Source organism: Arachis duranensis, chromosome 7 (genome assembly GCF_000817695.3).
Source record: "Arachis duranensis cultivar V14167 chromosome 7, aradu.V14167.gnm2.J7QH, whole genome shotgun sequence".
Taxonomy (NCBI): Eukaryota; Viridiplantae; Streptophyta; class Magnoliopsida; order Fabales; family Fabaceae; genus Arachis; species Arachis duranensis.
In genome coordinates, this window is record NC_029778.3 from 50,392,906 (window position 1) to 50,419,122 (window position 26,217).

At 36.6% G+C, this 26,217-nt stretch overlaps 1 protein-coding gene across 2 annotated transcripts in view; it reads left to right on the top strand.

Moving 5' to 3' along the window:
* The first annotated feature begins 23,482 nt into the window (after positions 1-23,482).
* LOC107458910 (beta-glucosidase 24-like) overlaps positions 23,483-26,217 on the top strand; it is a 24,300-nt gene continuing 21,565 nt past the window's right edge. For both annotated transcript variants that reach the window (XM_021126767.2, XM_052252073.1), the window contains exons 1-2: positions 23,483-23,755; positions 25,383-25,452. In XM_021126767.2, coding sequence (XP_020982426.2) covers positions 23,570-23,755; positions 25,383-25,452 — 256 coding nt within the window. In that variant the 5' untranslated portion in view covers positions 23,483-23,569. The remainder of the gene's footprint in view (positions 23,756-25,382; positions 25,453-26,217) is intronic.

Sequence of the window (26,217 nt, forward strand, 5' to 3'; positions counted from 1 at the left end):
ACGGATCATCACATTCATCAAGTTGAGGAACAAGTGATATCTTAGAACAAGAATAAGCTAGATTGAATAGAAGAACAATAGTAATTGCATTGATACTCGAGGTACAGCAGAGCTCCAAACCTTAATCTATGGTGTGTAGAAACTCCACCGTTGAAAATACATAAGAACAAGGTCTAGGCATGGCCGAATGGCCAGCCTCCCATAATCTAAGAACTAGACATCCAAAGATAATCCTAAGATCTAAAGTGATCAAAAGATTTCTAATACAATAGCAAAAGGTCCTATTTGTAGGGAACTAGTAGCTTAGGATTTACAAAGATGAGTAAATGACATAAAAGTCCGCTTCCGGGGCCACTTGGTGTGTGCTTGGGCTGAGCATTGATGCTTTCATGTGTAGAGATTTTTCTTGGAGTTAAACACCAGCTTTTGTGCCAGTTTGGGCGTTTAACTCCCATTCTTGTGCCAGTTTCGGCGTTAAACGCCAGAATTCTTGAGCTGACTTAAAATGCCTATTTGGGCCATCAAATCTCGGGAAAAGTATAAACTATTATACATTTCTGGAAATCCCATGATGTCTACTTTCCAACGCAATTGAGAGCGTGCCAATTGGGCTTCTGTAGCTCCAGAAAATCTACTTCGAGTGCAGGGAGGTTAGAATCCAACAGCATCTGTAGTCCTTTTTAGCCTCTGAATCAGATTTTTGCTCAGGTCCCTCAATTTCAGCCAGAAAATACCTGAAATCACAGAAAAACACACAAACTCATAGTAAAGTCCAGAAAAGTGAATTTTAACTAAAAACTAATAAAAATATAAGGTTGGCGTTCAACTTGCCAATGATGCAAGAAAATGCACGCCCCTACACTAGAAGGGTCAACTTTGATCAAAGGTTGGACCAAGTCCTCATGGACATATATGTGGAAGGAGCTCAATGGAAAAGAGACTCAAGAGGTAAGCCAGTTCAATTAAGAAGGCCGGACCTTAAGCCTGTGGCTAGAGGATGGTTGGAGTTCATCCAACGCTCTATCATTTCTACTAGCAACCGATCCGAAGTAACTGTGGATCAGGCCATCATGATCTATAGTATCATGATTGAGGAGGAAGTGGAAGTTCATGAGATCATACCTCTAGAACTCTACAAGGTGGCTGACAAGCCCTCCACTTTGGCAAGGTTAGCCTTCCCTCATCTCATTTGTCACATATGCAATTTAGCTGGAATTGTCATAGAGGAAGACATCCTCATTGAAGAAGACAAGCCCATCATAAAAAGAGGATGGAGCAAACAAGAGAACCCACTCATGGACCTCAACAAGTGCATGAGGAAATTCCTCATGAAATCCCTGAGATGCCTCAAGGGATGCACTTTCCTCCACACAACTATTGGGAGCAACTCAACACCTCTTTGGAAGGCTTGAGTTACAACATGGACCAACTAAGGGTGGAGCACCAAGAGCACTCCATCATTCTCCATGAAATTAGAGAAGATCAAAAAGCTATGAGGGAGGAGCAACAAAGGCAAGGAAGAGACATAGAGGAGCTCAAGAGCACCATTGGTTCTTCAAGAGGAAGAAGACACCACACTCACTAAGGTGGACCCATTTCTTAATCTCCTTATCTATTTGTCTTTCTGTTTTCGGCTTTGAGCTTTATGTTTTACTATGTTTTGTGTCTTTACTACATGATCATTAATGTCTAGTGTCTATGCCTTAAAGCTATGAATAATTCCATGAGTCCTTCACCTTTCTTAAATGAAAAATGTGTCTAATTACAAAAGAACAAGAAGTACTTGGATTTCAAATTTTATCTTGAAATTAGTAATTATTTTGATGTGGTGGCAATACTTTTTGTTTTCTGAATGAATGCTTGAACAGTGCATATTTTTTATAGTGAATTTATGAATGTTAAAATTGTTGGCTCTTGAAAGAAAGATGAACAAAGAGAAATGTTATTCATAATCTAAAAAATCATGAAATTGATTCTTGAAGCAAGAAAAAGCAGTGAAAAAGAGAAAATAGCGAAAAAAGGGAGAAAATGGCGAAAAAGAAAAAGAAAAAGCAAGCAGAAAAAGCCAATAGCCCTTTAAACCAAAAGGCAAGGGTAAAGAGGATCCAAGGCTTTGAGCATTAATGGATAGGAGGGCCTAAAGGAATAAAATCCTGGCCTAAGCAGCTAAATCAAGCTGTCCCTAACCATGTGCTTGTGGCATGAAGGTCCAAGTGAAAAGCTTAAGACTGAGTGGTTAAAGTCGCGATCCAAAGCAAAAAGAGTGTGCTTAAGAACTCTGGACACCTCTAACTGGGGACTCTAGCAAAGCTGAGTCACAATCTGAAAAGGTTCACCAAGTTATGTGTCTGTGGCATTTATGTATCCGGTGGTAATACTGGAAAACAAAGTGCTTAGCGTCACGGCCAAGACTCATAAAGTAGCTGTGTTCAAGAATCAACAAACTGAACTAGGGAAATCAATAACACTATCTAAAATTCTGAGTTCCTATAGATGCCAATCATTCTGAATTTCAAAGGATAAAGTGAGATGCCAAAACTATTCAGAAGCAAAAAGCTACTAGCCCCACTCATCTAATTGGGACTAAGTTTCATTGATATTGTGAGATTCATTGTATATTCCCTTCTTTTTATCCTATTTTGTTTTTAGTTTCTTGGGGACAAGCAACAAATTAAGTTTGGTGTTGTGATGAGCGGATAATTTATACGCTTTTTGGCATTGTTTTTAGGTAGTTTTTAGTAGGATCTAGCTACTTTTTAGTATATTTTTATTAGTTTTTAAGCAAAATTTATATTTCTAGACTTTACTATGAGTTTGTGTGTTTTTCGGTGATTTCAGGTATTTTCTGGCTGAAATTGAGGGACCTGAGCAAAAATCTGATTCAGAGGCTGAAAAAAGACTACAGATGCTGTTGGATTCTGACCTCCCTGCACTCAAAATGGAATTTTTGGAGCTACAGAAATCCCAAATGGCGTGCCCTCAATTGCGTTGGAAAGTAGACATCCTGGACTTTCAAACTTTGACGATGCAAACTGGCGTTCAAACGCCAACTTCCTGCCCTATTCTGGTGTTAAACGCCAGAAACAGGATAAAAGCTGGAGTTAAACGCCCAAACTGGCATAAAAGCTGGTGTTTAACTCCAAGAAAAGTCTCTACACATGAAAGCTTCAACGTTCAGCCCAAGCACACACCAAGTGGGCCCGGAAGTGGATTTCTGCATCATTTACTTATTTCTGTAAACCCTAGTAACTAGTCTAGTATAAATAGGACCTTTTACTATTGTATTAAAGATCTTTGATCAGTTTTATGCTATCTTAGACTTTTATGGGAGCTGGCCATTTGGCCATGCCTGGACCTTCATCACTTATGTATTTTCAACGGTGGAGTTTCTACACCTCATAGATTAAGGTGTGGAGCTCTGCTATTTCTCGAGTATTAATGCAAAGTACTATTGTTCTTCTGTTCAATTCAAGCTTATTTTTATTCCAAGATATTCATTCACACACAAGAACATGATGAATGTGATGATCAAGTGACACTCATCACCATTCTCACTTATGAACGCGTGCCTGACAAATAATTCCGTTCTACATGAAAACAAGCTTGAATGCATATCTCTTGGGACTCTAATCAATGATTCACATCATTTCTCCTCTTACAATGGGGCATCTGAATCTGAGATTAGAACCTTCGTGGTATAGGCTAGAAATAATTGGCAGCATTCCTGAGATCCGAAAAGTCTAAACCTTGTCTGTGGTATTTCGAGTAGGATCTAGGAAGGGATGACTGTGACGAGCTTCAAACTTGCGACTGTGTGGCGCAGTGACAGTGCGCAAAAGGATCATTGGATCTTATTTTGACACGATCGAGAACCGACAGCTGATTAGCCATGTGGTAGCTGTGCCTGATATTTTTCATCCGAGACGAGAAATACGATAGTTGATTAGCCGTACAGAAACTGTAGAGGACCATTTTCACTGAGAGGACGGAAGGTAGTCATTGACAACGGTGATCCCCAACATACAGCTTGCCATGGAAAGGAGTATGAATGATTGAATGAAGACAGCAGGAAAGTAGAGATTCAGAAGGAATAATGCATCTCCAAACGCTTATCTGAAATTCCCACTAGTGAATTACATAAGTATCTCTATCTTTATTTTATGTTTATTTATCTTTTAATTATCAAAGCTTCATAACCATTTGAATCCGCCTGACTGAGATTTACAAGATGACCATAGCTTGCTTCAAGCCGACAATCTCCATGGGATCGACCTTTACTCACGTAAGGTATTACTTGGATGACCCAGTGCACTTGCTGGTCAGCTGCATGAAGTTGTGTATCATGATTTCGTGTACTAGGGAGTGATGGTGAATTTTAGTCCAATGACCATTAAGAGGGTGTTGAAGCTACGAACCATACCATTTGAGGAAGAAAGCTATCAATCCAGAATAAATAGTGATCCCAATTATGACTAGATTGTGAAAGATATTTGTACACAAAGAGCAGATTGGGTAAGAGACCCCCAATGGAAGCCCAAATTTATTAAAAGGGGGGACCTTATCCCTGAAGCTAAAGGATGGTTCGAAATTGTAAGAAGATCCATCTTCCCCGCCAGAAACAACTCAGAGGTGAATTGTAAGAGAGCAACAATGGTGCAATGCATACTGAAAGGAAGGGAAATCAAGGTTCATGAACTCATCGCTCAAGGCATTCGAAAGTTAGTCGAGAAAAACGATCCTGGAGCTAGGTTAGGTTATCCTAGCACTATTTTTTGCTTGTGTGAAAGGGCTGGGTTGGTATTTGAGGATAGGGATACTGAGTGGGTAAAGGTTGGTATCCCAATTACCGCCCGACGAATGCACTATGTAGCACCTCCCCAACCTCAACGAAGACCAAGAAAGAGAGCAGTGTCATAAGCTCTAAAAGGGCATGCGTCAGAGGAGCAGGTTCCAATCACTCTGGACATATGCCAAGTTCAAGAAGCTATTAATAGCTTGTCAAGGCAGTACCTAGAAAACCAAGAGGCACAGAGGAACCTCCAACTACAAATGATGGACTGCCAAGAAGAATTGAACTCTAAATGGATAAGTCACCAAGGGGAGTGGCAAAGGTAACTGATGGAGCAGCAACTTGAACAAGGAATACAGTGGAGTGAATCCTTCAACATGGTGAACCAAAAGCAGGCTCAGCAACAAGAAGCCATCCAAAAGTTGATCAACATACAAGCACACCAAGGTGCACACATTCATTAGATGCATCGGAAGTAAAGGGAACAGGCAGATATATTTGATAAGTACAGAGCATTCTTAGAAGGAGTTTATATGAGTGGGACTGCATATAATATAAATACTCAAGCCAGGCTTGGATACTTAGTTGGACAGTTACCCGTATTGAACCCTGGGATCACAAGATATGAAAACGTCCAAGACAAATTGGCACGGGTGGTAAAAGAAAGAGCAAAAAAAGACATGAATCAGTGAGGAAAGCACTAGAGGATTGGAAAAGGGCCAGAATGGCCCGAATGCAAAGAAGCATAAGCGGACACAAAGCGGGAACCCCAAGGAAGAAGGACAAACAAGAGGATAGACATGAGCATACCAGTGAGTAAAAGGTGGTGGAGTCTCTTTTCCTTTCTCTTTCAAGTCTAAAATAAGGAAAATCATGTATGAAATAGGACATGCTTCCACAGTAGCTTAGGAATTTTAATTTTGTCTTTGAGTTTCATTTTTTAAGTTTATGTTTTACTAGCTAGTTCCCTGTTTCCACTCCATCTTGCTTAACTATATGCTTGTCCCTTGAGTTAAATAAAAGAATGTTATGAAAAACAAGAGAGAAGTCCATGTTATAGAATAAAGTCCCAATGTTTGTGGTGGTAATTGATTGGCTAAGTTGGTTCATCAATAAGGTACAAGGATAACTATGTGTCTTGAACTATATGCTTGAAATGCATCCTATGAAACTAGTTGAATAACAAGATCCCAATAAGAAAAAAAAACAGATAGAATATAAAAAAATAAGAGAGAAAGAAAGAAAAGAACAAGAAATAAGGCTAGGCACCAAGGGTTTGAATCTTGGGGCATGTGTCTGTGGTGTTTTTGTGTAAAGAATCTGCTTGGATGAATAAGTTCTTAGGAGTGCTTCACTACTTGGTAACTTGGGTTAAGTAACCCGAGATTATCAACTGAAAGTCCACTGTCAATAGCAACCTTGCTACAAAGCATTTAGTAACACAAAGAGGTGCTAGACACCAAGGTCTCAAGGAAGAAAATAACAAACCATATGCCTATGGTGTGTATGTGTAGAGGAGAGACTTGAGGGAGTAGGTCCTTAGGGGTGTTTCAACACCTAACACCTTGAACCAACTGGTTCGGAAGTGTTGGCTGAAAGCTTATCATAAAGAGTTGCCTCAACAAAGAGCACTTAGCCTAAGAAAGCAATAAGCTCAAAAAAAGGGGGTCAGTAAGTAAGAGTCACATAGAATGCAACCAAGTGAGTGTTTAAAGGCATGTTAAGGGCCTAGAAATCAACAAGGGCAGGAACCTAAGTTGCTATGCATGAAACCCCATGAACCAAGGATTTGACTTTATAAATAAGGACTTGTTTATCTTGTATATTCATTCATTCTTCTGATGCTTCAGCACTTGCTTGGGGATAAGCAAGATTTAAGTTTGGTGTTGTGATGCCGGGGCATCTTGGCCAGTTTCACTAGTCTTTTCTTTACATATTTTAGGTAGTTTCATGCATTTTCTTAGGTAATAAGCAAGTTTTTGGGTGAATATGCACTTACATCTTGATTCAAGCAAACACTGTGAACTTTACATGATTTCATGAGAATAATGCATGAATTGAATGGCAATTTAGATGATGCAGGATCTCATAATCTAGAACAAGAGCTTTGATACACTTTGTTTGTTTGATTTCAAGCCAAATGAAGCAGAGAAGAGCCACGTTATTTGCCACGTTAGTACAACTAACGAGGTCATCAACGTGGAAAGGGAGCAAGCTTGCAACGTTAATGGCAAAGTTAACACCACTAACGTCTTCGAAGGCCAACTTAACCCACGTTAGTTGCCACGTTAGTTATACTAATGCAGGGACTAACGTGGAAGAAAGAAGAAGCTCCAACATTAGTGGTAAAGTTAACACCACTAACGTTGCAAAGGCCATAAACACCCACGTTAAGAGTCACGTTAACGCCACTAACGTGAGCGTTAACGTGGAGCAAAAGGGATTGCCAACGTTAGTGACACTAACTTTGTCACTAACATTGGAAAAGGCCAAGTTTACCCACGTTAGTGGCCACGTTAATGCTACTAACGTAGGAGGTAACATGGAGCAAGAAGTATAAAGAGCCAACGTTAGTGACACTAACTTTGTCACTAACGTTGGAGATGACCAGTATGCCCACATTAGTGGCCACGTTAATACCATTAACGTGAGCACTAACGTAGAAGGGAAGGAGTCTTGTAACGTTAATGACAAAGTTAGTGTCACTAACGTCTTCGTGTCATGGCATGCCCACGTTGATGGCAACGTTAGTACCACTAACGTGGACCATTAACGTGGGAGAAAACAAGATTGTAGCGTTATTGGCAAAGTTAGCACCAATAACGCTATCGAAGGATAGGAAAGGCTACATTAGTGGTCACGTTAGTGACAAAGTTAGTGTCACTAACGTCTTCGAACCAGGATTTATACTTAACGTTAACACCACTAACGCCTTGACTAAACGTGAACCATGACTGACTCAACTTCTTTCTGCAAGCAAAGCTAAGCCCACTGAAGACTGTAACTGCTTCAACTAAAGATAAAAGGCCCAAATCCAAGACTTGCAGAGCTAATAGAAGCTCAGAAGAGTAGTATATATAGGAGTAGTTTTGAACTAGGATTGAGGGATTGGGGATCTGAACGATCCAAAAAAATTTGTAAACACTCTGATATTTACTTTCTCTGCAATTTAGTTTATTTTACAATGCACTTTTCACTTTTGCTTTCCATTTCTAAAGCTATGAACAACTAAACCACTTTTCATTGGGTTAGAAAGCTCTGTTGTAATTTGATGGATCAATTGTAGTTTTCATTCTTCTTCTTCTTTCTGTTCTCTTGATTTTACTAGAAAGCTTTTGATCTTCATCCAATTGGGTAGTTGTCTTGGAAAAGAGGCTATTCATAATTGGATCTCCTCATAACCTTGGAAAGGGAATAAGGAGATCATGCTAGAAATGCTTTCTCATGCTGGACCAGATTGGGGTTTGGATGGATATAGTGACATATAATCCTACAAACACTTTGATTCGGAAATGCATGTGGTATAATCAGTGACCATACTTCATCTCTTTCCATGAGAAATTAAATCAAGGAATTGGGCAATTGTTTAAGCTTAGAGAGATTGGATTGGCAAGGAATTGGGATCTAATCACTTAAGATTGCCAAGGAGATCAATGAATGCATTGATTGAGGAAGAGATAAAAATGAACTTGATCCAGAGAATGCAACATCTCCTAATCCAAATGAACTTCCCACTTCTGATCTTACCCATTCTCTTTAAGTTCTGATATTTACTTTGATGTTCATCTCCCCAATCCTATTTTAAGATTCTACAATTTACTATTCTGCAATTTATATTCCGCCATTTACTTTCAACATTTACATTCCCTGTCATTTATCTTTTCCGTTATTTAATTTTCTGCAACTCTCAACTCAACTTTGCTTAGCTCAACTAGAACATTCCTCTAATTAAAGTTTCTCGACCAATCAATCCATGTGGGATTCGACCTCACTCTATTGTGAGTTTTTACTTGACGACAATTCGATATACTTGCCGAGGAAAATTTGTAGCGATACAAGTTTTCGTGCATCAAACATGAGTGCAATAAACATTTCTAAAATTCCTGTACTGCACTATAGAACCAAGCACATTGAGGTTTGATATCACTTTATTAGAGAACATGTGCAAAAGGGTACTATGATATCCAATCTGTAAAATCTGAAGAACAACTTGCTAATATTTTCACTAAACCATTGTGTGAAGATAGGTTTTTTTCATTAAGAAGCAATTTAAGGATGATGGATTTAAGTCTTCTTGAAAAAATGTAATTTTTATGCCTCTGTTTGTTTTTGTCTCATAGGCAGCAGGGAGACAAATATGGATATATGATGAACAAGTCATTAAACAGGGAGAGACTGAACGTTGGTGCCTCTGTACTCAAGCCCAATCAACCACCTTTGAACCTATTCCATGATACTGGCCCATCATTGATATTTTTTTTCATCATGCTTTTAATAAATTATTTTTTATTCCTTTTCACATCATATCTTCAAAAAAAAAATTTGTCAAATCAAATCTTTTTCCCATATCTTCTCCCACTTTTCAAGGAAGGGTTTTTTCAGTTATTAGTTTTGATTTTTAAATTTCCTTATTAAAATTGTTTTTCATTAATGCTAGGGGCCTTAAATGAGATTCTCTACTAAGCATTTATTGTGGTCTAACATCTTTCCACCTTTCACTCTCTTCGGCCTCTCTTCAACTTTTCCCTCTCCATTTCACTCCTTCATCATGAGAAAGAAGCTTGCCACTCGCTGAAGCAACCGAACCCCCATTGTCAGAAATCCTCCATCTTCCAAAGGTCCTCAAACCCACACTCACATTCACATTCACCCCAACTCGTCCTCTTCACCCTCTTCTCACTCAACAGATTCCAATGGCACGTAAGGGTATCCACGCAAGGGCAACATCAAGGCAGGAAGTTGGTTCATCTAAGAGGAATACTAAGGGACAAGAGCAAGTCCCTGAAGAGGAAGAAGAATCACCACTTCCATCTCCACAACCCTCACCACCTCCTCAGCGTTCCACCCCTCATCCCTTAAGTCGGTCTCAACGTTCAAAAAGGCCAGTCCTTCATGACACCAGAGATCCATCAAACTTGGACTCATTGGATTTCAAAAATAAATATGGTAAAAGCCACTCTCACTTTGATCCTGCCCATTTCATATCTTGCACTGCTTTTGAATTTTACTCACAAGTTTTGGTAAATCGTCATCTTTGTGCTTCTTATGTGGTAAATCTGGAAAATCTTTGTGAAAAAAAATTGATTTCACTGCATTTTTTGATGATCTTAAATGGGCTCCTCTTTTCAAAATTCGAAAACCATTTTAGCCGAACTTAGTTCGAGAATTTTATGCAAATATGATGTTTCATGATGGTGCATTACATTCATATGTTAAAAAGGTTCACCTTACTTAAAATTGTGATACTGTGAGTGCTACTTTGGGGTACCAAGATGAAGGAGCCAGGGCTTACATGTCTGGTAAATGGGATAACCATGTTGGGGTTTCCTTTCAAGTAGCCCTGACTCGGGTTTGTGAAAATTTATCTGCTCTTGATGGCACAATTCTGACCCACAAAGCTCTCGGACCTGTGCGAGCCTTGCTTCATCGTATCATTAATCATATTTTGATGCCTCAAAGTGGTTCTTACCAGCAGGTTACTGTTTGTGATACCCTTGTCTTGTTTGCTATTCTAAATTCTGCATCCATCTCATTTGCATATCTTATGATAAGATACATGTGGGACTATGTCCGCAGTGATAAGAAAGCAAATATGCCATATGGAATGTTTCTGACTTGCATCTTTGAGTACTTTAATGTGGATTTGAGCAATGAGCCAGTTGAGAACATGGTTTCCACAATTAAAGGAGGAGGGGTTCCCAATTCTGTGAAAGGTAAAAAGGGAAAGACTTTAATAGCATCAATGATTTCTGATAGTGAAAGTGAAAGTCTTCCTCCTGAATCCTCTAAGTTTTCTGAAACTATCAAGGATGTTCTGAATGAGTTCTCCAATATGTCTAGTATGATGGTCAGGTCTTATAAAGAGGCTCAAAAGCAAGCCTATGAAAATGAGAAGGCCTGGACCAAATGCCATGAAAGAGTTAATCTGCTGATTAAGAGCTTGAAGAAGGACATGGCTCATTCTAAAGGAGAAGATGATCATCTTGATTCTGATATTAATCTTTCTGATGCGTAAAATATTTGCTCACTGCTGCTTATGCTCTTGAACAATATTTCTTTTGTTGTTTTTTAGACTTGGTTTTACTTGAACGGTTTCATGTTGGATGATTGTACTCAATAACTTTGATACTCTATTTGTGTTTTAATATCAATATTATGCATGGAATTGTTGTTTTGTCTGTTTTGCAGGTTTCCTCCTTGATAACAACAGGGGGAGAAAAATTAAAAAGGGGCTGAATTGAAAATAGAATTGGGACTGCCAATTCTTGTGATCTGTTTTTGAGCCCTTTTGATCTTTTTTTCATGCCATTTTTTGATGCTCTATTTTGTGGCTGAACATTGTGTTTTAGTGATTACTTTAATATGTTGCTTTATTGGCAGGAAACATTTTTTTATTTGATGATTTTATTTGAACATGTTAGTTTGAGCAATAAGATAGAACTTGAGCACTGATCATGTGTTGGATACGTACTCTGAATGTTCTCTGTTCTACTCTATTTTGCAAGTGAAATTTTTTTCTGAGAACAACATGATATTAGAAGTATAACAACTTGAGCCTTGATTATGTTTATAAAAATATTTGCTCAAGTACAAGCCTTTTCTGTGATAAAATAAGGCTCGGCTTCTTTAGGTTCCATGCTTTGAAAATATAAAATATTTTTTTGGAACTATTTAAGCATATTTACAGGTATTGCTTCCATGGGATAAATGCACACATTAAAGGGGGAGCAATTTGATCAATTGAAAAGGGGAGGATTTCGTCAAATCATCAAAGGGAGTTTTCTAAATCCTAACTCTTTTCAATTCATTTTTAATAATGTTTGTCATCAAGGGAGAGATTGTTGAGTTTGGAAAACTTGAATTATTATGATGATCAAACATTATTAATATTAATTAGAAAATTGTTATTTCAATATTTAAGTCCAATTGTTTGAATGATGATTTTGTTAATGTGCAGGTTTTGATTATTGGGTCAAAATCACATAAGCCCAAAGTGATGAAAATAATCAGCTTCTGTCCAAAAAATGTTTCATACTAAGTGGCTGAAATATTTAAAAAGATATCAAAGCTATTTGGTCTAGGAAATATATGCACAGCCCAAAACAACTCTTTTGGTATACCAACAAAGCCTTTGGTCCGAAATTAAAGAAAGAAGGAATAGAAAGAGAAGTGATTCAGTTACCTACTCTCTTTTGATGATGGAATTCAAATTTAATTAAATTGAATGCATGCATTGGTTACTGAAACACAAATTTCAATTTGATTAAATGCTCACATAGGTAACCAAAGTCCACAATTCAATATCATTTAATTTTACATTGAATGATTTGCTGATTCTCTCTCTTCTCTCTCTTTGTTATTGTTACTTCACTCAGAAAAAAAGAGTGAACAAGTTATCAAAGAAAAGAGAAGTACAGAGACAGTGAAGATATGAAGAAGAAAAAGGCTACGTTGAGATGGATAGTGAAAAAGAAAAATCCGAAGCATGGTGTGGCTAGATATATGCCATTGAAGCTAAGATTTTCAAGAAGAACTTCAAGATCTTCCATGCCAAACATAGGAAAGGTCCGTCTCGGACAAAGAAGAAGGTCTCAGTGGGTAAAGCTCATTTCCGTTTTTGTTCTTTCAAGATAGAAGGTAGCTACTGGAGGTATGTAGAGGAAGAAGCAAATATGAAAAGGAAGGAGCTGTCAAAGATCAGAGATTCATCAAGGGTCAGAGTTCTTTCTTAGAGCCAAAGTCAAGATCAAAGGCTCACAGTGAAGGAACTTGATGAGAAAGGTTGAGAGAGGTACATGCATGTTAGTTTGCTTTCGGTTTTCCCTCTCTCTTCCCTCTGTTCGAACCCCTGCTGTTTGTTGGAGAAGATGTTAGTGGCTTGGTTGAACCGGTTTCAATCTTGGAAGCTTCCCCTTCTATAATAAGGGTTAACGGCCAAGGGTTGAGATAAGGAGAGAAAGCATATAGTTCTCATAGCTACCCTAAACTAACAGAATTCTTCTCCTTCATTGGGTTTCATTTTGTTTTTTTCTTTAGTTTTGTCTGTCTGAGTCTCATGGTAAAAGGAAAATAGAGTGAAATTTGTAAGAAAAAGCCAGTGAGAGAAAAAAAGCAGAGAGAGCAAAATTAAAGAAAAATCCATAGATGTCTAAGAGTTCTTTTGTACATCTGTATGTTGTGTTTCTTGATCATGTGGAGACTCCCTTACAAGTTGAGTTAGCACTTTGCAGTTGAAAAGCTTGGTAGGTGTCCAAGTCAAGTTCATATTTGGGGATAGAATATGGATTTGTCCCAGATAGGAATGGGTAGTTATTAGGGAAGAATTTGTGTATGTACTCTGATGATTATAGTAAAATTTCGTCACAGTTGTGATGGAGACTGCATGTAGGCTGCATTGCACTTAGCAGCTGAACCAGGATACTTCTGGGTGTGATTCTCTCTTTCTCTTCTACTCTAATTCTATTTTTGTTGCGTAGGAGACAAAAATGAAAAATATCTCCTAACCAGTTACGAGACAAAAAGAAAAAGTCTCTTGACTAGTTTGAGACAAAAATAGAAATATCTCCTAAAGTTTCTTTGAAAATGCAACAATTAATACTCAGTAAAGAGGGACTAAGATTTAATCCTCCCTTCTATTAGCCACTGATTACCATCAGTTATTATGTTAATAAAGGTTGGGATGGTGAAGTGATGTCTTGGGTTGTTAATTATTCATATTTGAGTCTTACAAGTGGATTTTGGTGGTTAGAATTGATGAAAGTATATGTTGTAGGTTTTGGAATGGACTGGAAGATATATGGATGTAATTGAGATACATTAGGACTGGTTTGGATATAGAGCAATTGGTTATGAATTGAGTGATTTTGTGAAATTGAGTTTTTAGTAAAAATAGGTTTTAGGTCAACTTTGGTGGATCATATCTTGAGCTATAGTTTTTGAAATTAATTGAATTTTGTGTCAAATTAAAGATAATTCAATGAGCTTTAAAACGGTATAGGATCGTAGAAATTGGAATTTTGTAGAAAAAGATATTATCATTGGAAGTTGTTATAAAAATCTGATTTCTGTGATGTTGCAAAAATTGAGTTCTGGTTTATGTGCGCACGCACACCCTGTGATTTTCAGAAAATATGCGTACGCACATTTTGGTGCGCACGCACACACAGGGATATGCCTACTAATGAGAGCGCTCGCACACTCCGGTGCACACGCATACCTAGTGAAATTTGCAAGTTGTGCGTACGCACATGCTGGGAAATGCATTCTATTGAGGGCGTCCACGCACATTCATGTGTGCACTCAAAATGGAAAATTTTACTTGGTGTGTGCACGCACACCTCTATGCGTATGCACACGCTGAAAAAACTCTTCTGGGCGTGCGTATGCGCAACCCTATACGTACGCACACTGCCCTGTTTTTCAAAAAAAAATCTTGTTTTTAACTGTCTTACCTTTCCGGCATGCTTGCAAACTTCCGTCATACTTATTTAAAACCTTTTCACCAGTTTTAGGGTCTTGAATCAAGGGAGAAAATAATAAGTGTATAAAAAGGGGTATTTTTGTTATGAGTTTAGAAGACAATAATTTAGGCTTGCAAACTTCTATGTTTTGAATAGCTAGAGTGTTTAGGCAGAGTGTAGAGGTGATCATGACTTGAGAAACATGAATGATTATGGTTAATGGAATGAGCATGAATGGAAGTGTGCTATGAGCAGTGGCCTCTAAGATGGATCATGTGATTGTGATATGCATTGTTCTCCGTCATAGTGTCTATGGCAGCCTTCCGCCTATGTTCAGATGTGAGGATTGTAGCAGTCTACCGCTCACATGATACGAATTGTATTGGTAAGTCGCTATGTTCCTCGAGCAAGGGATGTGGTAGTCTCCCGCTTGTCGAAATAGCGGTGATGGCATAGGGATGATGCGTGAGCATCTTTGCTATCTTTTCCTAGTGAATTTGCATTTGAATTATTAAGTTTAATCAAGATTTAAATACTTTTTAGCCACTATGAATGCTACTTTGAGTTGTGTGCAATTTTGTTTATTTCAGGTAGCATTCAGATGGATTTGACATGGTTTGTGTAGAAGAAAAGGAAGAAAGGGAACGATGTTGTCAACCCTGACCTCTTTTCACTCCAATAGAAATAACTTGAGCTATAGAGATTCAATTGATGCGGTTTTAGTGGCATTAGAAAGCTAACTTTCAGAGCTTTCTAACGATATATAATAGTATACACTTTTTTACAACCTGTACGGCCATATTGGCGCCTAACTTGGCTCTAAAGCATGCTGCCAAGGCCATGCCTAACTTCAATTTCTTGAAGTTAGGTGCCAATTCAAAGGAAAACAATGGTTCCCATGTCTCCTCAAGGTATTGCACCAAAATTTTATTAAATTCTTGATTAAAACTTTTATTTAAATATAAATAGAAAAAGATATTATTTATTTTTAGAAAATATATTTTACATTAATTAGGATTAGATATAAAAGGGAAAAGATTCAGCCCTTCGGGCTCTCTTCTCTCTTTACGCACCTCATTCTGCACTTTACAGTTTTTTTCTGAATCTTCGTTTTCTCTCTGAGCCATGGGCAACTAAACCTATACTATTAAGGTTGGGAGCTCTATTTATTTCTATGGATTGAAATTATTGCTTTTCTATTTTAATTCTTGCATGATTAAAATAGTTGGTAAGAAATAGAAATCCGAAAGATAAACAACTCTGATACCTTAACTATTTTCTCCCATATTCTTCATATCAATTTTAATGCTTGTCTTTAATTTTCTGAATTTACTGTTTAATGCAATTGAAACCATAAAACATAAATTTCTATTTGTCTGACTAAGTAAATCACTCAATCATTGTTGCTTGATCCATCAATCCTCGTGGGATCAACCCTCATTCCCTGAGGTATTATGTGGTACGATCCAATGCACTTGCCAGTTAGTTTGTGGACTTTAAATTCCACATCAAGGGACCGAGGCAGTCGGGCCTACGTTGAGATGTAAGGGCTGAAGTTGTATCCCACTCGCATAACCTTTCTTGCTGCATGAGTGTGCAGAGCTTATATCTCTGGCATAGCAGACTCCCTACTACATGAGTGTGCAGGGCCTATATCCCCAGCATGGCAGATTTTTCTGCTGCATGAGTGTGTAAAACCTATATCTCTGGCATGGAAGGAAGGCTACATCTAGAAGGATGTGTCAGTGATGATTGAATTTTTGACAGTTTAGAATTTCACAAATGAAGTCTCGTTGTAAAGTATAGTTTCTAAACCAACAATAATTCTTTCACGCAAAAAATTTGTTTGTCACTAGTACAAATCCCTAAATTTATAAACCGAAGTATTGAACCTCGGGTCGTTCTCCTTAGGAATTACAATAAAGTGTTCTTGTTATTGGTTATGAGATGTATTTTGGGGTTTTTGAGATAATGGACAAGAAATATAAATTGCAAAATAAATAAACTAATAACTAACAAAGCTCTTGGCAATGTATGAGAACTAGAAATTCTGTTCTAGTTATTCTTATCAATTGTGATGAGAATTGTGTATTGCTCCCACTTAGTTAACCTCTAACCATGGAGGAAAGTCAAGTGGATGAATTAACTTGGTTCCACAAGTCCTAACTAACTCCCAATGAAAGACTAGCTTTAGTGGCATCCAAATCAATTAGCAACTTCTAATTATCAAGCAACAAAGGAATTAGATAGCTCAAGTATCATTAATTACTCAACCAAAGCCAAGAGGAACAAAATCTAACTAATAGCTAGAAGAGACATTTCATCAAACACATAAAAGGCAATAAAAGTAAACAACATGAATTGCAAGAATTAAAGAGAGATCTAACTACAATGGCAAGTGATCAATCATAGAAAAGCAAAACAATTGTGAAACAACAAAGAACTTACCAATTGCATTGAAGAAGAAATGTAGATCTACAAAAGAAAGTTCATAAACTACAACTAACAATACAAATGAATTACAAGAGAAATAGAATGCTACAACTACAAGAGAACAATTAAGGAAGGAAAAGGAAAATTAAGAGAGAAGAAGAATAAGTAGATCTAGATCTAAAACCTAATCCTAATCCTAGAGAGAAGTGATAGATTCTCTCTCTAAAATTAACTTTCCCTCCAAAACTAACCTAAACTAAACTAATGGTAACTAGATGTAAAGTATGTCAATTCTCCTTCAATCCTTGGCTTAAATAGCATTGGAAATGAGTTAGATTGGGCCCACAAGGCTTTAGAATTCGCTGGCCACGAATTTGCATTTAATGAATCACATGCAAATCGGCGCGTCCACGTACCGTGCACGTGCGCGCCCCTATGCGCAATGCAACTATGACAAATCTTATATCATTTCGAAACCCCGGATGTTAGCTTTCCAACACAACTAGAACCGCATTATTTGGACCTCTGTAGCTCAGGTTACGGTCGATTAAGTGCAAAGAGGTCGGCTTGACAGCTTTTGTGATTCCATCATTTCTTCATGAGTTCTCCATTTTTACATGCTTTTCCTTCATTCTCTTGATCCAATCCTTGTCTTCTAAATCTGAAATCACTTAACAAACATAACAAGGCATCTAATGGAATCAAGGTAAATTAAATTTAGCTATTTTAAGACCTAAAAAGCATGTTTTCACTCTTAAGCACAATTAAAGGAAAATTTACAAAACCATGCTATTTCATTGAATAAATGTGGGTAAAAGGTGATAAAGTCTCCTAAATTCAACACAAGATAAACCCTACAAATGGGGTTTATCAGTCAGGTTGGCATTTATAGACCAACAAGTGATATCACGAGCCAATAGGACATATATTCATCATATGCATCTCTTACTTGTTTGTTTGCTTAGCTTAATTTTGATTATGCCTAAATAAACCACATGTGTACTTGCTAAATGACCTACTTGCTGTATATGTATATCACTTGTGCTTTACTTGTTTGCATTAACGGGAGGGGTTGGCGATGGGATCGCACGGAGGTTATATTGGTGAAGGTTGTGGGATATAGCAGTATGATTAGTATTAGTTAGAAATCCCCTAAATTTAGATAACCTTGTTTATGGTGTTTAGTTTAAGTTATTTATTTTTGTAAAGCTTGAATATCTATATCAGTGTGAAGTTCTAGGATTGCCTTTGGCGTCACGGAACCTTACATCTTATATATTGGGCACTGTTACTATACTAAGAACTTTCGGTTCTCATACCATATGTTGTTGTTATTTTTCAGATGCAGGTCGTAACCCACCTCGGTGGGTTGCGAGAATGGTGACAGAGTAGAGGATCTTATGCTCTCTTTTGGTATTTTGATTATTTTGTTGTAGTATTTTCTCTCACCTTTTTACTTTAGACTTTATGGCCTTAGAGGCTTGATTTTGAGAGATAAGTTGTATAAGCTGTTTTAACTCAAAGATTCTATTGTATTCAGTTTGACTAGCCAGCCTAAACTCCACAGGCTGTGACTAGTCCTCTTTTTGTATATCATACTTATATATATATATATCTTGTTTAAATTAATTACTACCTTGTGTATCCTGGAGTTCTGTCCATGCCTATGCGTCTAGTTATCGTGTGTGAACGCTTTGCGTTTTGTAATTTCACTTTATCTGACTTTGAACTTTATTCCTTCATCGGGCTTCTAGTTATATAAATTCTTGGACATATATTCTATATTATAAGCTTTAGAACTATCGTGACACTTTGTTATTCTTTGCTTTACGGCTAGAGGTAAGGCTTAAGGTAACAGGGTGTTACACACATCATGCATTACATCAGATCCACCAAAAAAATTATCATCCTCACCAGAATCAGACTCTTCCGCCACTAAACCATCATACTCTAACAAAATCTTTCTCTTCTCTTTACTCAAATGGCCATGTGAAGCATGCTTTGATTTGAATTTCTTTCTTTTAGCAGCTGAAACCTTCAATGAAGCTTTATCTTCACTTGAACTTTTCTCACACCAGGCTTATAAAGGCCGTCCTCCACGCTATTATAGCTATCATGGCTGTCTGATGAGAAATCTATCTCTATATGAATTGCCTTACCTTTAGATGATGATCTTGTTGAAAGCCCTTTGCTTACTTGCCTTGTCACAAGCCTTCTAACATTTTCTCCACTCTTGTTCAGATTTTTTTTTTGCTCTACTATCCTTGGATTCAGTTAATTTCTTAGGCTAGTTTGATGTGTTGAATTGGGTTGATTTATTAGGTTGGGTTAATTTTTTGGGTTCAGTTGATTTCTTGGGTTGTAACTTTGGGTTGTAATTAGACTTGGATTTGGGTCTAACTTCAGTTACAGTGTTTGGAGTTTCGGTTCGGGTATAGGTGGATATTGGGATAGGAATTAATTTTGGGGTAGAAGTGGGTGTTGGAATTGGGACGGGGTGGGTATTAGGGTGGGAGTTGGTTTTGGAGTAGAGGTATGTATTTGTGTGGGAGTTAGATTTGGGGTAGGGTGGGTATTGGGGTGGGCATTTGGGACAAGGTCCTTAAACCAGTTGTCAAGGGCATGTTCAGAACTAACTAGATACATTGCTCAACCTTATCATAGCCAAGGTGTTTGTATTAGTCCCTGACTGAAAAAACATCTAATGTGCCTATATCTAATCTAGGTAACTTTGAAATTTGCTCCTTGTAGTATGTCAAGCTTTTGTCTTCATTCCTAAAAAATTAAATGATCCTCTATGGTGATATATAATTTTAATAAATTGATCTTCCATCTATACACAGAAAAAAATAAAAAATATCAAAAACAACAAAAACTAGAACTAGGAAGGAGGGGTGCCAGAGAGAGGGGAGTAGCCGCAGGGGCTAGGAGGGATAGGCTCAGGCCTCGGCAGGAGCGATTGGATGTGGAGTCCAAGGAGGAGGCTGAGTTTGATTGACATGAGGAGCACGGTGATGTCCTAGGTGACGGCAACGATTCACCCCCACCATCAGCACTGCCTCCACCTCCTCCACCACATCATCGATCTAGGTCAGGTACACATCAGCCTCGGGCCATGTGGGACACTTCACCACCTGGCTGGCATGATGTCGAAGCATCCAGCAGCTATCACGGGGAGCAGATGGTTGAGGAGATAGGGTTCGAGGATGCATTCCAGTCTTATACCGCCAATCCAGTCACAATGCAATGCCTCGCAGATCAATTTCATGCTGGCAGAGAGCAAAGCATTTAACAGATTCATCACTCCTTAGCTTCCGCATATACCTCAGCTTAGATTCCACACATATCACCAGACGCTATCAGTGGACTACGGTCTCTTTCTCACTACATCTCGGCCATAACAGACACTACCATATGCTCCACTTCCTCATCCTTAGGCTCAGCCTCAGATGCATCAATATGTCCTCGTACCATACTCAAGAGGTTACTATTACCCACCTCCACCACTGCCTCCATAGGTGCCATAGGATTCTTCTGCCCCGGCCCAGCCGACCTCAGCGTCAGGCACAGCCTTTGTGATGTGGCACTGGACATCGGCTTCACTACCATGACCACCAGCACCCATGATGTATTTGTGTATTTTATGTAGATTATGATGTTATTAACTATATCTTACCTGATATTATATTTTCTTAAGGTTTTATGATGTTTCGTATTTCTGTATGAATATTTTATGTACTTTATGTTGATTTTATCTTACTTAGTATTTTGTATGAGTATTTTGTATAAGTGATGTTTCGATAATTAACTCCAGAAAGCGTAATGTAAACACATAATATAATGATAAAACACACTATAAACCACACAATCTTCAAATATTACATCAATAATTCACACAGATTAGAACATTTAACTCATAGTTTTTAATACAAGTAGAATAAAACTAAACAACACGGTAACTACCAATACGGTAAACGAAAACCACCCTCTAAGCATCGTCTGTGGGTTAGTACGGACAACCTCTCTTAGTATACCTGACTTTTCTGTATAGACCACACCTCTTCTCCTAGTGTTCGACATCATCCATGTCATTCTAGAACCTAATAGAGACAAGTCTTTTGATAGCCTTCCTACGCATGAGTGGGTTAGGACGAAGCAGAGTTCCATACCACTTTGGCCAAAGCGCCTCATTGGGTATCAGTGGAAACTCCATCTCGTATACCTTCATCACAGCCTCCTGCATATATACCAGATGAACATATGGAACCCACTCGGTGGTTGCAGCAGCAAAAACGGCCAGCGCATGTCAGCATGGGTAATAAAGAGATTGGAAAAGTCCACAGTCACACATACTCACCGTTAGCCGAACATGAAATGAACCTTACAACCACTCCTCGAACCACTCTAACTCCTCAACGACAAACACTAAAGCTCGTTTGTCACAATTAGTAACACACTAACACGCATCTTTGGGATACCCTCTCTCTTCTTTTCAAAAGCTACCATCAGCCTTTTGAAGAAGCGATTTTCAGCCGCTAGCTGTGCTTGTACCTCCCTGTCCTTCGTGACGAACAACTTTTGTAGCCTCCCGTACGTGATGTGCACGATGGCAGAAATAGGCAAGTACCATGTACCCTTTAGTACAGCATTGATGCACTCTGACAGATTTGTTGTCATGTGCCCAAACTGGCGACCACCGTCGCAGTGTTGTAGCCACATTTCTTTTTTGAATCTACTAGCCCAGTCCGCCATCTCTTACGACAAACCTCTTAAGGCATCTATGTACCACTCGTATCCAGCCTTGCTTGGACTATAAGCAGTGTTTATGATGTATCGCTTGTCCTCGGCAGACTTGAAACGAGACATGAACTTTGCGGCCATATGTTTCACACAATAAGCATGGAACGCCTTGGGAGGTTGCTATCCACTATCATCGGCCTTCAATGCAGCCTTAATCGCTTAGGATCTATAAGAAATAATCAACAAACCATCCTGTGGGGTGACATGTCATCTCAGATTAGTCAGGAAGAAAGACCATGACTCCATACTCTCAGACTCCACAATTGCAAAAGCAATAGGTAGGATATTGCTGCTACCGTCTTATGCCACTACAATAAGAAATACACCACTGTATCTGCCATACAAATGCGTGCCATCAGCAGAAACAAAAGGTTCGCAATGCTTGAAAGTCTCAACACAGGACGGAAACGCCCAGAATACTTTGTCGAACATGCTACAGTCGCAGACCATAAGGTGCCAATCATGATAAGGTATGACCCTGAGCTCGCATATCGTTCCGAGACAACAACTCTGCAGTGCTTGTAGCAGTTTCGGCACCTTGTTATATGACTCCTTCCAGTACCTGCATATTTGCACAATTGCCTTTTTCTTCGCCATCCAGATCTTTTTATACGAGGGTTTGAAGTGATAGCTTTGCCAAACTGCACCCTGCAGTACATGAATGCTGACGGATAGGTTGGACTGTATCAACGGTAGGATGACCTTACAGATGATGCTGTTATCCAACTGTCGATGGTCTTAGGACATGTTGGGTGCTAAACACGTATGCGATCCACGAACCCTACGGACCTCCCTAAAAGAATAAAACACTCATGGTTGGAAACTACACTAGATATAGCAATCATAAATGAGTAAATATACCACGATTAAATTTTACTACACCAGTATCCGAGGTTCTGTCAGAGGGCTACATGGAGACTCCAAGGACATCCAGTTGCAGCTTGGCGGCAATGCACATGGTACTTCAATCGGTCCTGCGACCACTTAGTACTTAACACTTCTACGGATGTTGTAGTTCTTCAACGGTGCTAACAACCTATACCCCACCCTTCCGATCTCTTTTCTCCCTAAACTACCAAGGTTGCTCAATATCAGATTCTTAAACTCAGACAACAAACTTATGTGCCGAGTGCGCAATAGCAATGGATTATCACATTCAAATATCACCCAATTGTCACTGTTCCTCATACGACAATTGGGATACACACAGACAACCACATATCTGCTAGTATTGGACATTTTTGCCTATTTTCGGAAGAAAAGCGGAGGAAAAAAAGATATGAAATGTATGTGAAGAATACCAAAGGTTGCACATTCTTTTATAGCTGTTGGAAGTTTGTGTTACTGTATTTTGTTCACACAATAAACATTATAATTTAATACGTATCTCGTTTACAGTGTAAACGAAATAAGTATACACTGTAAACGAGATATATACGTATTATGCGCACTGATTTACCTCGTTTATGGTGTAAACGAGATACGTGTATACTTATTTTGTTTATACTGTAAACGAGATAAGTAACTCAATCTTACGTATTTTCGTAATAATTTTTAAAATTATTTATTTTAATAAATAAATTTTTTTAATTTATTTATAATAAATCTCGTTAATAATGTTAATTATCAAATATATAATTAAAATAAATTAAACTTTAATGAATTTTTTAAAACTTCTTCGAAACTTGCTACACGAAAAGATAGACTTTACTCTAGAAACATGTGATTTGAGAAGTTGCATTAGATTAATTAAAACGAGGGAATCGCCGATACCGATGCTGAAAGAGAAGAAAGGTATAGCTAGTACCTAGCATAGACAAATCCATCATCCATATGAGAAAGAGTTGTTGAGTATCAAAAGGCAGCGATGGCAATTCCGTGGTCAAACATTTCCATCGTGTACTTCCTTGTTATATCTGTACTCAATATTTTGCTGCTTCATTATTCTGCGGTTACGGGAGAAACTTTTGAGTATTATTATGACACTGCCTCTCTAAAACGAAGCAGCTTCCCAGAGGACTTCATATTTGGTACATCGTCTTCTTCATATCAGGTTTGACTTATTACCACTACTGCCTTGGATAATAACAAAAATAAAGCTGCATTTCTATCTTATCTTAATTAGTGGTATAATGTTTGGAATGAAAAATTTAAAATAAATAAAAAATTATCTACTTTTCTTTCCAATATCTCCAACTTTTGAAAGTATAATAATAATAATAATAATAATAATAATAATAATAATAATAATAATAATAATAATAATAAATACAAAAATTTTCTGTTAGAAAAAAAGTTATATAGTTTTCCCTTTCCAATATCTCTATTTGTTCTCATTCTAAAGACGTCTTGTTCCCAAATTTCTATCTCGCCTCTTGAACCAAGTACTGGTAATTTATGCATACATGTTATGCTCTTTCAACACAAACTATACATGGCACATGCATGTGAATCAATGTTCTAAAATTCAAAAATTGAAAAATGGGGAACGGATTTATTAATTAGTGTTTTTTTTCTATAAGTAATANTTTATAAAATAAAATTATTTTTACAAAAATATTTTAGTGGACAAAAGTCTCCATTAACTAACAAGATCTAGGCCTTCGTAAATTAAAAAAATAATAATAAGTTTTTTAAGTATTATTTTTATGTGAAAGAGTTTAATTTTTTACTATTCAAATAATATGTATATTTTTATATTTGATTAGGTATTAAATCTATTGTACATATAAAAATAATTAATTTTTATGTTTGTTATTTAAAAATAATATTTATTTTTTCTATATATAAAAATATAATTAGATATTAATATAAAAAAATTATATTGATATATAGTTAAAAAATTAACTTAAAATTAATTTTTTGAAATAATTAAATCTATAGAGAATGAAAGAGAAAAGAGAAAGAAAGATGAAAAAAAAGAGAAAAAGTTTGTTAAATATATTTGTGAGACATTTTAGTTTATCAAATTAGTAATATAAAATATAAATTATAAGTTATATGTAGATTGAGAAGGACAGAGAAAAATAGAGAAAGGAGGAGAGATAAATAAGATGATGGAAGAAAGGAATTTATTAATTTAAAAAAATATTTCATCTCAATTTTAATATATAAGAGGTGTCATATGACATATTTTGATTGTTAATTAGTAATATAATACAACTATATTTTAATTTTAATATCAATTACAATTAAAAAATGCCATATTATATATTTTGATTGTCAATTTTGTAATTAAAAGATAGAGTGAGTGAAGAAATGAGAAAGATGAAAAAAATAGAGAAAAGAGACAAAAATTCTTTAATTTTAAAATAAAAAATTTGATTTTAATTACAATAAAAAATTATATATAGCATATTTTAATTATAAAATTAATTATTATATAATAGATACCAAACAAGCAACTTTAGTTCATTTCATATAGTTTAATTGATTGAAATAAAATTATCACTTCAATTTTCATTATTTCTAACATATAGCTTAATTTACTTATCCAATTTTAGAATTTCAAAAGATAATAAAATAAAAAGAAGAGAAAGAATGAAAAAAAGCGGGTTTGGTTTTATGCTTTTCTTTTGTTTTGTTTGGAAGAAAGTTTTAGTGGTCACTTGGGTTCAATTAAATGTCCTGTACATGTATTTTTCTTTCTCTCACCCCTTGTTTCTCTTTTTCATGAAAAGTATGAAGGTGCAGTGAATGAAGGAGGCAAAGGTCCAAGTATATGGGACACTTTCACAAAGAAATATCCAAGTAAGGAATTTATCTCTCCATTGAACTTATTTGAAGATCTTTTTCTTTTGAATTTAGTCGAGCATACTTAATTTCATTATTTTTATTTTATTTATTTATATAGTATATAAAAATACAAAATTATAAAAATAAAAATAATTAAAACATAATATAAACATACTTTTTATAATATTTAAGTGAAAATATTTACATATATAATTATAAAAGATTTGAATAAATTGAACAAAATAGTATTATTTTTTATTAAGTAAAATAGTAATAAATTACATGTAGTTTTTTAACTATAACTTTTGTGGATTTGAAGTTTTATATAAAATAATTTATATTTAAATAATATTTTATTTATTTTAATATCAATATGATATAAGTGCTTAATAATTAATATAGTTTGGTCATGAGGGAGTACTTGGTTCTACGCTTCTAGCGACTGATTCTTAGAGCATAGCATACACTGGTGATAATGGACTCAGAGATCATGGTAGATATATCTGTTTAAAATTTTCGCTTACTTTATGGATCCACATCCAAAGGATCATGATATATATCATTTTTGAATTATTTTATTATTATTCTATCATTTAATTTTAATATATATACACGCGCACGTTATCGACATATTTATTAGTTTATTTATAATTTATAACAATAATTTTTGTTGCACTTTCTATCTATTCAAACTTAAAACTATTAAAAAGCAAAAATTTATACTCATGTTGACAAAATCTATTAATTGTTATATTCTAATAAATTAAAATAAAAAAATTA